The sequence below is a fragment of the Dryas octopetala genome, chromosome 4, assembly GCF_963921425.1.
Source record: "Dryas octopetala chromosome 4, drDryOcto1.1, whole genome shotgun sequence".
NCBI lineage: Eukaryota > Viridiplantae > Streptophyta > Magnoliopsida > Rosales > Rosaceae > Dryas > Dryas octopetala.
In genome coordinates this window covers 8001362-8016954 of record NC_141369.1, presented here as the reverse complement: position 1 = coordinate 8016954, position 15593 = coordinate 8001362, and the positions used below count along the sequence as shown (strand labels likewise).

The 15593-nt window shown below is 35.3% G+C and overlaps 1 protein-coding gene across 1 annotated transcript in view; it reads left to right on the top strand.

Moving 5' to 3' along the window:
- Positions 1–12684, top strand: part of TPC1 (two-pore channel 1) — a 38919-nt gene extending 26235 nt beyond the window's left edge. Inside the window, exons 14-24 of the mRNA XM_086239403.1 lie at positions 838–895; positions 2259–2366; positions 2965–3028; positions 4199–4367; positions 5356–5420; positions 5663–5753; positions 6749–6835; positions 9653–9730; positions 10623–10660; positions 10759–10863; positions 12266–12684. Coding sequence (XP_086095529.1) covers positions 838–895; positions 2259–2366; positions 2965–3028; positions 4199–4367; positions 5356–5420; positions 5663–5753; positions 6749–6835; positions 9653–9730; positions 10623–10660; positions 10759–10846 — 846 coding nt within the window. The 3' untranslated portion in view covers positions 10847–10863; positions 12266–12684. The remainder of the gene's footprint in view (positions 1–837; positions 896–2258; positions 2367–2964; positions 3029–4198; positions 4368–5355; positions 5421–5662; positions 5754–6748; positions 6836–9652; positions 9731–10622; positions 10661–10758; positions 10864–12265) is intronic.
- The last annotated feature ends 2909 nt before the right edge of the window (positions 12685–15593 follow it).

Here is a 15593-nt window from a genome sequence, read left to right as displayed (position 1 = left end):
TTGTTCATATTAATAAAAATTTGTTTGTTATAAAATAAGAAAAGTACTATTAGCGAATCAATTTCTGATAACCTTTATTCTTCGTTAAGAAACATACTTCCATTAAAAAAACAAAACAGTACAACATACAACACAGTGAACAAGATGTCCACTAACCTACAAGCTCCTAGACAATAAACTCTACAAGAATAACAGATCCAGATTTAGGAAAAACTCCTTAATACACAACAGGCCCCCAATTAGACAAAATTACTGAAAAAGAATAAACCTGAAAAATTGGAGTAACTGATGCCCATAAAGAAGCCCAAAACCGGATTCTCTCTTAGGACGTATATATAGCTATGCAAGGAATGCAGATTAGGTAAGTACAACAATCACAAGTATTTACAAATAATCAGCAAGTAATGGCACATAATAAGCCCCATTAATACTTTCCAAATTATAAAAGTCAACTCACACTAACAAGGAAGACTTTCTGGTGTTAAGTTTGCAGGAAACATGGATAGTTGTCCGGTTACTTGCTGGTATTATAATAAAATTTGAGAGGACCGAAATTACATGTCTAGATCTTCCTTTAACTTTACCCAATATGTAAAATAACTCATTCGATCTTATCATTTCTGAAAAACTATTTGTGTTTCTCAATACAAGAAATTTATCTCTTTTACCTTTTTCTTTGATCTGCTTTCGTCTTGTATATTTTACAAAGGGTTCGATGGATTGTAAGCCACTTTCTTATCATTTGAACATTTGATTGCTCCATTATCTTTGCTGTTATTTTTTATGTATTGACTTTGATTATGAAGCATGTTGATTTTAAATTCTATTTGGCTCCAGCTCGATATAGAAAACAATGTTGCTCAGAAGGTTTGGCAAGTGGTGGAGTTTGTCTTTGGTAAGGGCTCACTACAGCATTAATTCTTCTGGTAGTGTCTTATTGGTATAGCAGTTGAATAATCGTACATATAGTTGCCATACAAAACTTATTCTGATTTGGAAGATGTTTGTAGCCAGCTAAGTTCTAAGATGTTCTAGCACTTGTGGGTAGAGTTTTTTTTTTAAATAAGAAGGAAAAATTTATTTTTGCTAAAAACAATACAGGACTAGTAGACAAGGAGTCCCACCAAGTAAAATACATCCACACAAGACAGGCCTACCATTCACTACAAAACAAGCAGAAACATAAAACCCAGAAAGATTTTCATAGACTACAGCAGCTCTCCAATCTGAAATAATAGCCAAGAACAAAACGTCTATATTATAAAGCTACTGGCTCCCAAAGAGAAGCCCAGAATTTCATCTTCTCCCGAAGTTCCACACCCCTGTAATTCTCAAATATCCTTGTATTTTTTTCTCACCACGCCACCCTGTGGTGAATTAACACCCTCTTGACCTTTTTCTTTGATGTATCTAGGATTAGACAGTTTAGCAAACAACACAAACAATAGCAGCAAAAGTAAAACACAAAGAACACCAAGATTTGTTCTTTGAGGTTCGGCTAACTTTTCCTATGTGTGATCCTTAAGAGAATCACAGCTGCACTATAATGATTAGAAACAGAGTTACAAGATCTTGTTGAAACCCTAAGCCTAAACCATAGCCCGCAGCCTCCTCTTCTCTCTCTCTCGACCACTCTGCTCTCCCCTCTATTCTGGTGCTCGGATTAATTACCCTCTCAAAGAGGCTTGCTACAGCCTATTAATAACTCATAGACTGCAGCATACAATTAGGTTAAAGTTGGGATTCCTAATCCTACTAGAATTAGGTAATTGGCCTAATTAACTAATTCTAATCCTTGTACACTTAAGAAAACAATTCCTTCCTTAACTAGGAAAACCTTGCGCAAGTCTTCATCGCTTTCCTGAAAAACTGTACCCTACTAGGAATTACCCAAACTGCTACTTTTCCTATTTTGTATTCCTTCCAGAAGCTTCCGGTGAACCAAACACAACACGCCCACAGCACCGCTAGCAAACAACATCCGCCCAAAACTTTTTCTTTCTTGCCACACCCAAAAATACATTGATTCTTACTTAACAAAGCAGAATAACCCAACATATTCTTTCTTCTACACAATTTCCCCCAGAAAAATTATCGTTCTCAACCAGTAAAATCCAGTTTTCAGTTGCAAATCAATAATTAGAGTACCTAGGGTTTTCATTAGTTTTCTTTCTGCCCGTGGTTGATGTCAGTTAATGACAGTTAATTGAGGAGCTCAGATTTAATTTCTCGTTAATAGGTTGATTTGTGTCCCACAGGGTGGATATATGTACTGGAAATGGCTCTGAAAGTATTTTCTTTTGGATTTGAGAACTATTGGAGGGATGGTCAAAATCGCTTTGATTTTCTGGTCACGTGGATAATAGGTAAGCAGTACAGACAATCACATCCCAGGGTTTTTCTTTATTTTATTATGTTTTTGCTCAATATTGTTAAGAACAAACATTTTTTGTCCCACGTGTAACTATCAGAACTTTGATGATGAATGAAGTGCCTCAATTGTAACCACAGTAATTCTTTCCCATGCATTCTCTCTTGTAAATTCTTTTATGTGGTCATTGTCTGACATTGGTTTACTAACCATTCGATTTAAAAAAAGATTAAGAAATTGGAGAACAGAAATATGCTTTTTATTTTATGAGAAACATCCATGTAGAAATTAGAGTTTCCAACCCAAATCCAATTGGCAATGGGTGAAGAGGCCCAAAACCTTATATTTTGTAAGGAAAGGCTTTACTTCCCCGATGTGGGATATTACTCTCAGCAATCACTTTCATTAATAAAAAGAAAGGTTACAAAACAGTGAACAAGGAATCAAAAGGCAATAATAATAATAATAATGGCAGCAAATATTGAATATCAATAATATTTCAAGTTGTACATTAATACCACACGAACAATCCAAATACTAAGCTTTAATAGATTGCAGTATATTTTTATGACGAATATTCATTTCTTTTGCAGTTATTGTAGAAACTATAACTTACATGACTCCTGACGGGATAGCTTTCTTTGAGAATGGAGAATGGTAGGGCCTGCCAAATTCTTATACTCTGTGCAATCAACTTTGTTATATTCCACTATGTACTGGTCCTGATTTTCTTTTTTGTTTGTCAATGAATATCTTCTACTTTTTAGGATCGAAGTAAATATTTATCTCTAAAAATTCTTTTGAGTGTGTGGTTACTAATGGGAATTAATACTCTGGAATTATCTTGATCTTTGTGTGTAGTGCATTTTTTTTCCTTTTCACATGCAGCTGTGAGTATCTTTTTTTTTTTGGGGGGGGGGGGGGGTGTTGGTTTACACATCTGTGAATATTTAATTGGCTTTTCTTAAGGCATTTACAAATTTTAGTGTTATTTGACCAAAAAATAAAAGAAATTTTTGTGTTATAGATTTGCTTCCAATAATCTGGACCACACACAACTGGACTTAATTGGGGTCGCATAATGACTTTCTGATGTTACCTAGAGTGATCTTATTTTTAGAGAGAACACAATTTTGGACTGCATGTTAAAGCACCTGTTTGGCAGCTCAACTGGACATTCCCCATCACCGAACCTGGGTTTAAGCTTTTTAATTTTTTATTCTTTTTTTAATTGAACTATATGGTCAGAGGGTTGCCTTTCAACCTTTCACCTTCCCCTCTGTCTTTCTCCCTTAATCCCTCTCCTCTTTGCCCCCCTCTCGGTCTCACCCTCCACCGGTGATTTTACCCTCTTCTCTCTCCATCTCACCCTCAACGGGCGATTGACCATTGGTCCAGGTTTTTTTGTGGATGATCAACAACAGTCCAGGAAAGAAAAGGATTGGGATCCTCTCAATACCTTATCCAATAGATAAGTAGGTCCCTAGGATAAGAGTCTTCATTGTGCCTAGAATTTGGACACTATATTCCAAGTAAGACTCTTCATTGTGCCTAAAATTTGGACACTATATTCCAAGTAAGAGTCTTCCTGCACAATTCCCATACAATGGGATCTGGGTAACACAACCACAAACACAGTGTGTTCACGACTCAGATCAGTAATGAACATCCTGGTTACTATGGTTGTAAGACATTATTGTAAGATATAGTTATGAGCATTCGTGATTTGAATTTTGTTAGCATGATATTATTGTAATCAGCTTTTATAAGCACTTATGTGAGAAAATATTAATGTTAAAATTGCATTTCTTGTATTCTTGTTAACAGGATTCGCTACCTTCTCATTGCAAGAATGTTACGACTGATTAGGCTCCTAATGTATGTCCAGCGTTACCGGGCATTTGTTGCCACATTCTTAAGTCTCATACCAAGTTTGATGCCATACCTTGGGACCATATTTTGTTTCATGTGTATCTATTGTTCACTTGGTGTACAGGTAATACAATGCTCTCTTCAACTGCTTTCATTGTCCTAAAAGGAGTCCAAAAAACAATTTGTGAATGTACATTTTTATTTTTTGTATATACTCTTAACAATTTGTTTTTAATTGCACAAAAAGAAACTAGAATGCAATGTGTAAAGCACCTTCAGATAACCAAAAGCGGTTTATATAATGTTCAGTAGAAAAAGTCAAAAGTTCTTCTCGCGGTTACAACACCTGGTAGGTGTATCCTTAGGAAACACTTTGGTTGAATACGCAAGAAGTACTTTGGTTTTCAATGAATTTTTTTATGTGCCTATAATAGAAGTGCTAAAGCAAATGCACTTCATGTAGAAGCAATCAAACAGGCCCTGAAAGTGTCTTGCTCTTTGTGAGAAATTTATGATTTTTGGTGGATCTTGGGAAAAGTGCATGAATAATGTCAATCACTTATTGGTTCTAGTTTCTATACATCTGTCATCCCAAATTCTGCTGTTTTTGGAGAAGTGCAACAAAGTTATACATGTTCTACCATTTGAAATACAAAATGAAGTTCATTTTTATTCAAGAGTAATGTTATATACACCAAAATAATTCTGAAAATTATGGATACCAACTGATGTGACAATACTTTATGTGTTAATATTTAGTCTGACTCTGAATATCTTCTATGTCTAACAACTAAGATAACTAAGATCTGCCATTCTCTGCCACATCATTTGGTGACTAAAATTTGGGCAAGGTTTTGGTTTGTCTAGTATTATTGTATTCTGTCTGACGTCTAGTATTATTATTTATTCAGTCATTTTATTCTCAGCTTCTAAGGTTCCATGTCATCTTAAGGAATATGTTGGCTATAAATCAGAATTTGTTTTATGGAACAGCATGTGTTCCAAACACCTCCCTCAGTAATACACTTGCATTTCTGAATATAATTAAAGCTTCCACCTTTATGCTAATGTTACAATGTTCTCTAAGCATTTATTTCCTCTTTAATTTGTAGGTATTTGGTGGGATTGTTAACGCTGGAAATCCGAATTTGGAAAGAACTGATCTTGCTGAAAATGAGTATCCTTTGGCATTGGACCTCTTTTCATTAGACCTGTGATATTTAATAGATAATCGAACATGATTGCTCTTATCTTCATATGGATTACAAGTAATTTAACATCACGCCCTGCAATAGAATATTGATAAACTTGCAAAATTTACCCTACATTAATTTTATGAATGTGTTACAATTTGTTTACAACTCCAGGGAAGGTTCCATGTTGAATGTCAATTCATTGAATTTTCTTCACAAAAACCAGCTATTTACTTTTCAACTTCAATGACTACCCAAATGGGATGGTGACACTTTTCAATTTGCTAGTCATGGGAAACTGGCATGTGTGGATGCAGGTAGTATATTCATGTCCCTGTTTTCTATATTTGTTCAGTAATATCCTATAGTTTCATTATTACTAAAAGTAATTATTATGAAAAGAATCAAACAAATATTAATCCTTTCCCCAAGATATCCTCCCACGGCCCTTAAATGGATAATGAGTTGGCAATTCTTATGAGAACACGGAAATGGAAGGTCCTGGAATCTGTCATAGGCATATTATTTGTGTGACCCAAAACCAAATGGTCTATCTATGTACAACCCTTGGTACTGGGTCTGCTGAGCGGAACCCTGACTAAAACTTAAAATCTGTGGATGATAGATCAAGATTAGAAATTGCCTTATTTGCATCTCTTTTATGGATGCTTTTGTTTTCTATTGGAAGACTAAAACTAATTCTTCTGTTTATACTTTGCTGAAGTTGTTTTACTTTACACCTCTATCTCTTTTAATTTTTGCATATTTCTTGCATACATAGGTTATGCATTCTTTTGTTGTCTTTTGATGAAAAAGGAAATCTGGATCCATATGCAAATGCAATAGTATGGTATGGTCAGAGTGACGTGACAAAATGTGTGCAAAATATTTTTTCCAACTTTATACTATATATTTAAGAAGAATGCCTTGCTATATTAGTTTTCCTAAAATACTTCTTTGTTGTGTCCACTGTGTGTCAGCTGATATTTGCCCAAGGTTCCAATAAAAACATATTATATATTCTTGTAATTATGTAAGAAATTAACAGGATCGATATTATAAGCAATTCTAACCATTTTTCAAACCACATATGGTTCACGGAGCTGCTTCTTACTCGTTACATTGTGTTGTTTGAACCCCACATGGTTCATGAAGCAGATTTCAGAATTCAGACTTTTTCAAGTTGTTCAGGAACATTTTAAGCAATTGCAGCCATTTTATGCCACATATTTGTACTGAATCTGATAATGTGGTTGGTTAATGATGAAATAGTTGCTATTATGTCATTAATCGTTTGTGGTTTTCATTTCAGAGTTACAAGGAATTAACAGCAACTTCTTGGACCGTTGCATATTTTGTCAGCTTTTATCTTATAACTATCTTATTGCTATTGAATTTGGTAAGTCACAAAATGTCACTGCAATATTTTTCTGTAATTTCACTCATATGTGCTGCTGATACTCAACACGCTACTACATACATGCATGTGAATATCCTTTTATGCATGTGCAATCTGTTAACATGATTAACATAATTTGGCGTGATTATCTTAACTGTAGGAGTTGAACTTAGATTGATTGCTGCATTTAGTATTTACCATATTTTGATCTCTTGTACAGCTGCATTATGTATAGAATAAGCTTACAAGAGCTTAGAATAAAGCAATAAGAACACCAAGATTTTTTCTCGAGGTTCGGTGAACTTTGCCTACATCCCCGTGTGATCCTTAGAGAATCACAGCTGCATTATGTATAGAATAAGCTTACAAGAGCTTATTGAAACCCTAGACTACCCAACTCGCAGCCGCTCTCTTCTCTCTTGCACAAATAGCCCTCTTGTGTTTTTCCCTCTTGAAAAACCCCTCCCTTGAAGTCACTCACCCTTGAGTCTCTAACCCGAGTCTCCCTTTGAGTTTCTTCCCTTGAAGTCTCTAGCTATTCTATCTTCTATGAGACTTGTAGCAGCCTATTTATAGAGCATAGGCTTACCACTTACAATATGGATTCCTAAACCTAATAGCATTAGGTAATTCACCTATTAGCTAATTCTATTCCCTTGTACATGGTATCAGAGCACAAGCTATCCACGTCACCCAAACAATTGTCCACGTGTTTGCCTTAAGTTATGCCACACATGAGGGGGCATGTTGAGAGTCGTATCCCACAATGGGAAAATAATGCCTTGCATAATAGAATATAAGGTCTTTGGCCTCTCCACTCATAACCAATTGGTTTTCGATTTGATGCTCCAATTTCTACATCTATAATCTGAAATTTCTGAAAAGTACTGCATAAAACTGCATACAAAGTCTGTTAATAGAGTACTTATACTAGGGTTACATCAGCCCTAGCATCCTAGCCCTTGATTACTTGAATTATTTAATCCTAGCCCTTCAAAATACTAAAAAGCTCACATGATTGTAACATCACTATTTAAAAAGACTAGGAGCATAACTATCATATATCAAAATTAAATATGAAAGGTTTCGGAATTTCAGAATATATTATTCTTTTCCAAGAGGCTCTTTATAATACAAGTATAGGGCTAAAACAGTAAACTATACAAAAGTGTAATCCTACTAAAAGCAATATACAAATAGAGTTGACTTTAGGAAAGCCAAAAATAGTAAGAAATAAAGAGAGACTAATTGAAACTAAATAGGTGGTTTGACAAAATAAAACATAAAAACCAAACACATCAAATAAAAGATAAAAAAACCATGAAAACCCCAAATAATTAAATCCCGAGCCAAGTGGCTAGCAGGCCCACTTTGTTTTGGAAAGCTAAGTGGTCCTGCCTCAACTCCACCAGGTTGGGAAAGACTAGACTTCGGCGAGGAAGTCTCTACAACTTCTACATATATCTCTACACCAATCCATGTACTGTCACTAGCATGTTTTCCCAATCATTTCACTATGAATTGCCTATACTGGTTGCCCCTCCTTGATTTCACCTATTTCATCTAATACTTCTTCAACATCCGATTACGCCTTTGGAAAGTGCTAGATTTGTGTCTCTTTTGAAACTTGTTCTTCATCAAATCCTTGAAATAAGTACAAATCAGGCACATTGAACATTCGGCTAATTTAAAGGTCAGGTGGCAGCTCTATCATGTAAGCATTTGAGCTAATTTTCTTCAGCACTGGGCATGGCCCAGACTTCTATGACTTCATCTTATGGTATGTGCCTCATCGGTCTCGCCTCATGCAGTAAAGCCATATCCCCCTCTTCAAAATCTGATTCTCTGGTGTTGATTGACTACTCAATATATGTACTACTATATAGCATATGTACTAAAGGTTACATATGCTGATTGGGTTGGATCAGTAACCGATTGGACATCAACTTCTGGATATCTTACATTTGTTGGAGGCAACTTAGTCACATGGCGGAGCAAAAAACAAAATGTTGTGGCTAAGTCAAGTGCTGAAGCAGAGTATAAGGGCATTGCCAATGGTGTTTGTGAGTACATATGGTTTGGAACTTTTATGAATGATTTGGGTTTTTCCGACAAAACTAATGACTTTGAACTGTGATAATAAGGCTGGTATTCAAATTGCGCACAACGCAATTCAGCATGATTGTATCAGGCATGTTGAAGTGGATTGGTATTTTATCAAGGAAAAATTAACAGTGGGTCTTATCAGTGTGCTTTTTTTGATATCAAAGATTAGCTGATATCTTGACAAAGGCAGTATCAAGTAGAATCTTCTTTTATTGGACATCACAGACACCAACTAGAGTTGAGTGGGAGTGTTAGTGTGAATCTTGTGTTTCCTATATGGTATAGTTGACTTTCTTTTTTAAGCCATATATAGTTGACTTTCTTAGTTTAGGAAGGTTTTTGTTATTTTTCTATAATCATTAGGATAGGATCCTTTAATGCCTAACTTTCCTATTCCTGTATTTGGGAGATGAATATAATATATCAGAAATTATTCCTTCAGATTTCTTTCTACACTCTTAAATATATTTAGGTTATCAATATTTTAATTAGTAAAGAACTTTGAGATTTTACTATTTTTGCGTATGTATATGTAACTCAATCATTGGAACTGATTTGATCTTGATGATCGAATGATTTCTTTAATGGCAAGATTGATATAAGTGGTCTTAGACCTTAATGGGTGTATTGTGTACCATAATGCATATTTTCAGTTTTCCTAAAGAAGTTAGAGAAACTAAACCAGGAAGTTTGTTTTTGATGTAATTTCAGGTTATGGCTTTTGTCTTGGAGGCTTTCTTTGCAGAAATGGAGCTCGAGTCATCAGAAAAATGTGAGGAACATGAGAAGGTCGGTATCTTTTGTGAACTTCTTTTCCAAATTGAAAACAAAATTTATTCTGTGATGCCAATTCATTTTTGTTTTGATTGATAAGATACTGTGAGGCCAATTCATGAAAAGAAAAAAATGGTTATGGAATTTCCTGTGAACTTTGTACAAAATATAAACTTAATTAAAAAATGATGCTTCTGATTTTGTAGCACTCTTTCTATATGAACATCTACAAATTTAAAACAAGAGGAGAAAGTATGGCATTTGTTCCATCATGTAACTCTGAATTTCAATATCAACTTTAACTTGGTAAAAGTAAGCAAAAGCCAGATTAAGAGATGGAATCGAAAAAAGTTTGTTTTGGGGGTGGGGGTCTGAGCCGTTATTCCGATAAGTCTTGTTTTTCCCCTCATCTTCTGGTGATTGGGACTCTGTCTACACATATATCAAATGTGTCAAATAAAAACTAATCACTTCCCTAGTGTCAAATTATTAGCTGGACACATTGATGTTGCTAAAAGTATCTATATTTCCAATATTGGTCATGCATGAAATGCTTGATGTGACAGCTGGCTACTGTGTCGTGAATTGCCATAAATGGACTTTTATGCTTTTCACGAAGTGCCGGCCCAAGTAGTACCAGATGTTTTTCATCTGGTTTTTATAGAGAGATTGTCCTTAAATGATTTCTGAGCATTATAATATTTGATTTCATGCCAGCCCTGAACTTCTAGGATGAGAAAATTATGGATAGGGTGGAAACTTAGATTCATCTTCTTCCACCAATGTTCGTTGCTCCGTCAGAGCTTTTTTTATGTTACCATGGAGTCATGTATAAATTTATAATAGACTTTGACCATTATGAATTCAGTACTAATTAAATGATCAAGTTTTGTCTTACTTTATTTAGGAAGTGGAAGGAGTAAAAGGCAGACGTCGATCTGTGGGGTACGTATTTCTAGCAAATCTTGGCTGTGTTAAGTGGTTACCCTCATGTATTCCTGAAGAGTTAGACATTTTGAACTGATATCCTGGTTTTTGTGCAGCTCCAAATCCCGGAATCAGAGAGTTGATCTTCTTCTCCACCATATGTTGAGTGCAGAGCTAAATCAGGGGCAGTCCTCCAATGCATAGCTTCACTTTTTGTTATGGTAACAAATATTTCCTTTTTTCCCCTTTTCATCTTACCTTGATTACTCATTTTCCATTTCTCTTGATGTTTTTTGTTAATGGACTTGCATTTTGCCGTTAATCGTATCTGGATGGTTGAGTTTCAAGTCATTGAAGTCCTTATTACATTTTCACCCTTTATATATTATATTATCATGCCTTGACGTGTCCATGTCTTTACAACCTGAGCCAGCCCTTTGCCAAGCCTTAACCCCCAAAACTCGTATATTCTTTTGTATGATTCTGGTTTTCCAAATATAAGGTGATGAAAATAGCATTCTAATTCACAATCTTTGGCCTAATCCCCATTTTTTCATGAGTTTTTAACCTGATCTAAATTAAGACCAAAAATCCTCTGAAGCTCAAGATATCTAGGTTAAGCTGGTCCACCCAAGCATAAGGTTTTGAAGACTCAGTTCAGAATAAAATTTCAATTGGATTGACCATCAATTGAGTTGGAGCTCTGACAAAAGAAGTAAATATTAGTAGCTATGGATTCTGATAATTTATGGACCGGAAGATATTGTTTCACATTGTTATGGGTGCCAGGAAATAATTCTTGTTAAGGATTCCAAGTTGTATAGTAAATTTGACTTATACAACCCTTTATCTTCTCTAATACAATGCCTTAGTTGGGTACTGTCACAGATTGTGATTTACTTTGAAGTGCTTCTCACCTAAAATCTTGAACAGTATGTCTAGACAATTTTGGGGTAAATAATCATTGTACAAGCATTGCCATAGAGTAAATTTTATCTTAGACATCAGTTGGCTAGGTTTGATCGTTTAATAAATTAGGCTGAGGTTGAAAGTGGACATTCTTTTTCAATAAAAGCTCTAGGCCCACATACCGTTTAGGCCCTGTCAAAAGTGGCCCAAGGTGCATTCAAATGCGGTAAAAAAATTCCCTCGACACAACTGAATCAACTGATAGCTGTGGAGTTAAATTGTTGGCTGTCAGACAGTTACCATCAGTGCAACTGTACAGTCACAATTACAATTGAATGACTGTATAACAACTCTAGTGTTATGGCAATTGGGCGACTGTGTTCAGTAACAACCCTAGTGTTCAGTAGCAACTCTAGTGTTCAATTAAAATTGGGTGATTGTCCTCTGTTTTTCTGTTGCACTGATTTTCTATACAATTGGGTAACTGTGTTACAATTTGGTGAATGTCACACAGCCACGGTGACGTAGTTAGAAATGGGTGGTTGTGTAATTGACTGCTAACCAGTCGGCCTCAGGTTTTCAACTTTCACTTAAAATTAAATAGGTAAAAAAGCCTTTCACCGTATTTGAAAAAAGAAATTCCCACTGTTGACCGGGACGAATTGCCCCGTGATATTTTTTACTAATATTTTACATTTATGTGCTTCTTGACAGATTATCTTAATGGAACTAGAAAAGTAGGTAATGGAAATATTCGGAAGGCTATGGTCATCGAATTCTCCAGCTGGTCTGCAAATGAAATGTTTCTGGAAGCGAGTTTTGGTTGGAGAGGAATATATACTTGTTGCTCATGGACTATGTTACAGCGTCAAGGTTCAATCAATCAATGCTTTTATCATGCATCTTTTCGGCAATGTCTTTTCCTTTTAATTACAATGTTTTCTACTTGTACGTTCTTTATCAAATTGTAATGTTAATTGATTGTTTAAGAATTAAAAATTAAAGGGCGTTTTAGTGGAAGATTTTTTTGGACGAACTTTACATACTTATACAGTTATACTATATATGATTTGAATCAGTGTTTTGTTTCTTTGATATTTCCAAAATATGATGGAAAAATTAAGTCCAATAAATGTTTGGGATGAGTTCATGCAATTACTGGACCAGCCACTTTATGTGGTGGCATGATGTTTTTTGGCATCTACATTTTATTTATAACGTGCAAACACATTAGTTTTCTGATTAATCTTTGGAGAACCTTTCTTTGGCTAAAATAAAAAAATAAAAAAAAACATCTTTGGAGAACCTTTCGATGCACCATTGAATTATTTCAAAAGAAAATAATTAGAATTAGGTCTTATAAAAAAATAATTTTAGATCGAGACTGGGAGTGTTTTAAAATTTATAAGAAATTTTTTTTAATTTATAATAAAAATTTTTAAATTTATATAAAAAAAAAATTAATTCATAATAAAGTCATTCTCCGATTTGAAGAGTATTTTCTCTCTTAGGGTATAGAGTGAATTTTGTAGAGACTTAGCTCAAAATTTCGGAGTTTAAAACTTAATATAAAAATCATCAAAAAAGAAAAATAAAAGGATTTGATTAAAAATTCTAAACTACTACTAATTTTAGTTTAGGAAAAATTTATAGAATGGATTGAATTCTAAATCTACTTTTTAAAAATGTCACATTTTGAAAAACAATCACTTTTTGGGCTGTGAAGTTTAATTGCACGGCACATTGACTGTTACTGGCAATGCAGTTTCGTTCATAGTCAATGGTTGTGCATGTTGGATGGAATGGAATTATATGTTCTGTACCGACCATTATTGACCATATCTCAACTTAAATCTTGAGTCTTGACTCTTGACCAAGACAAAAACATTATTATGGTCGATATGTCTTGATAATTGTGCATTTTGGTGGATTGAAAATATTTAATAATATATTGACCCTTAGCGACTAAATATCCTACCTAATAATAACTTGGCAACACATGGCCTCAATATATATATGATGATCATCGTTGATAACGATTGATAATACTTAATAATAGTCAAATTTGTTTTTAATTTATTCATTCATTTATACATTTATCTTCTTTTTTTTTGGCCATTATTTATACATTTATCAACTACAAACAAAAGTGCGATGTCGTAAGTGTCAAGGAATGGGCCGTTATCAACCGGCATTAGGGGCCGCTACTCCTTTCTCTTTCTCTATAATGGCTCACTGGCCTCTTGTCTAAGGGCTGGTGAGGTCTCCCAGCATCGGCAGCCACCTCTCTAGAATGGCTTGCCGACCTCCAGTCTAAGGGCTCATGAGGTCTTCGATGTCATTTCAAGTTGAACCCATGGTGATGAGAAATAGAGTGAAAAAGAAAGAAAAGAAAAGGGGGGGGGGGGGGGGGGGGGGGGGAGAGAGAGAGAGAGAGAGAGAGGGGGAAGTGGTGGCCATTGGTGTTGGATTAGAGGTGACGAAGTGTTTGGCTTGAGGGGAGGAGGCGCCAATTAATGTCAAGGGAGGGGCCTCCGAAAAAGTGGAGAGGAAAAGCCGAGTTGGCATGGGCTGGGACCTTTGGCTCGAGAGGAGGAGGCGCCACCGTAAGGAAAGGGGCTCTCGAAAAGAAGAGAGGAAAAGGAGTTGGCATGGGTTTAGAACTTTGGGTTCTAGTTTCTTTTTTTTATTTGTAATATTTTTAGTTAATTATAAAAATTATTTTGGCACACAAGTTAACCTTAAATATTTTAAATTGCATAAATAAGTGTAGGCAATCTAGATGGAATACAAATATTCAACCACCTAATGGATATTAGTTATTAAGTCACTTCTTAAGTAGCACAATGTGTATTTGGAGATGAAATACGAGGCTTAGACCAATACAAACTCAAGCAAATTTATGTCAACGGAATATGACCGACATTAAAATATGAGCTTTAGAGTGAGTCCATAAGTAAATTCATTATAATACTTAATTATATTCCTAAGTAAAAATTTATTTACATAACTCGAGGGAGGTAGTAAATGGGCATATGGTCAAAGAATTCTTACCATACAAGACCATAGTAGTTGTCACAGAACTTAAACTCTAGCTTTTCAAATTTGTGACTCTATGCGGCACTAGGGCACCCCAGAGCCTAGTCAACCCTTTACCTCGACAATGAGGCTTGCACAAGCATGTGTAGACAATTACTTAACAAGCACACACAAAAGCAACGTATGGAGCAACTCTCCCAACCTTTATTTCTCACTCACAAACAAAGGAAATGCTCACACTTTTGTTGCTAGATCACCACATTCTCACTTCTTATGAACTTGGTGTCTCAACAAATGAATCCAACATCTATCTATAATGTAGGGGTCAGCCCTCTTATGCTAGACATTACTAAACTACCCACAAAAATAGGAGGAGATCATGCAACCACTACTGACACGATTCCAAGATTTTAAGAGCACATTCTCCAAATTTTAAATTTCACGAGAAGTCATTACTAAGAGACATTTCGGTATTTATATTTAGTCATTCGAAGGTCTCTTTTATTAGTTTTAATTAATAGCAGAAGTAAAAAATAAATATATTCTATCTGTATATCGTTTATTCCTACAAAATACCAGACGAAATAGAACGACCTTAGAAGGGATATAATGAAATTCTTTGATTGGTTCTTCCCAGAAAAATGATTTGTTTTAGTTATTTCAATCTAGTTAGTTATATACTACAGATAATGTCATATGATTCATTACCTTGATGCTGTGAGCCACTCTCCACTAGTAGCCCACTTCCCCTCAAGTATGAACGTAATTGGGAAGTTAGAATCCACTCACCACTTCCCTCAAAGTGAGACCAACAAAGTAAGAAGCACTAGGAAACCGCTGCCAACCATCAAGTAATCGTCGTCATATGTCTTGTTGGCATCACTTGCATGCTCAAGCCCACATGCATGCTACCAACCTAGTCTGTCACCAAGTCTTGCCCACACTAAGTCCTCCACACCATTCTTTCATGTTAGTCTGTGCCTATGCCATGCCAACCTACTGC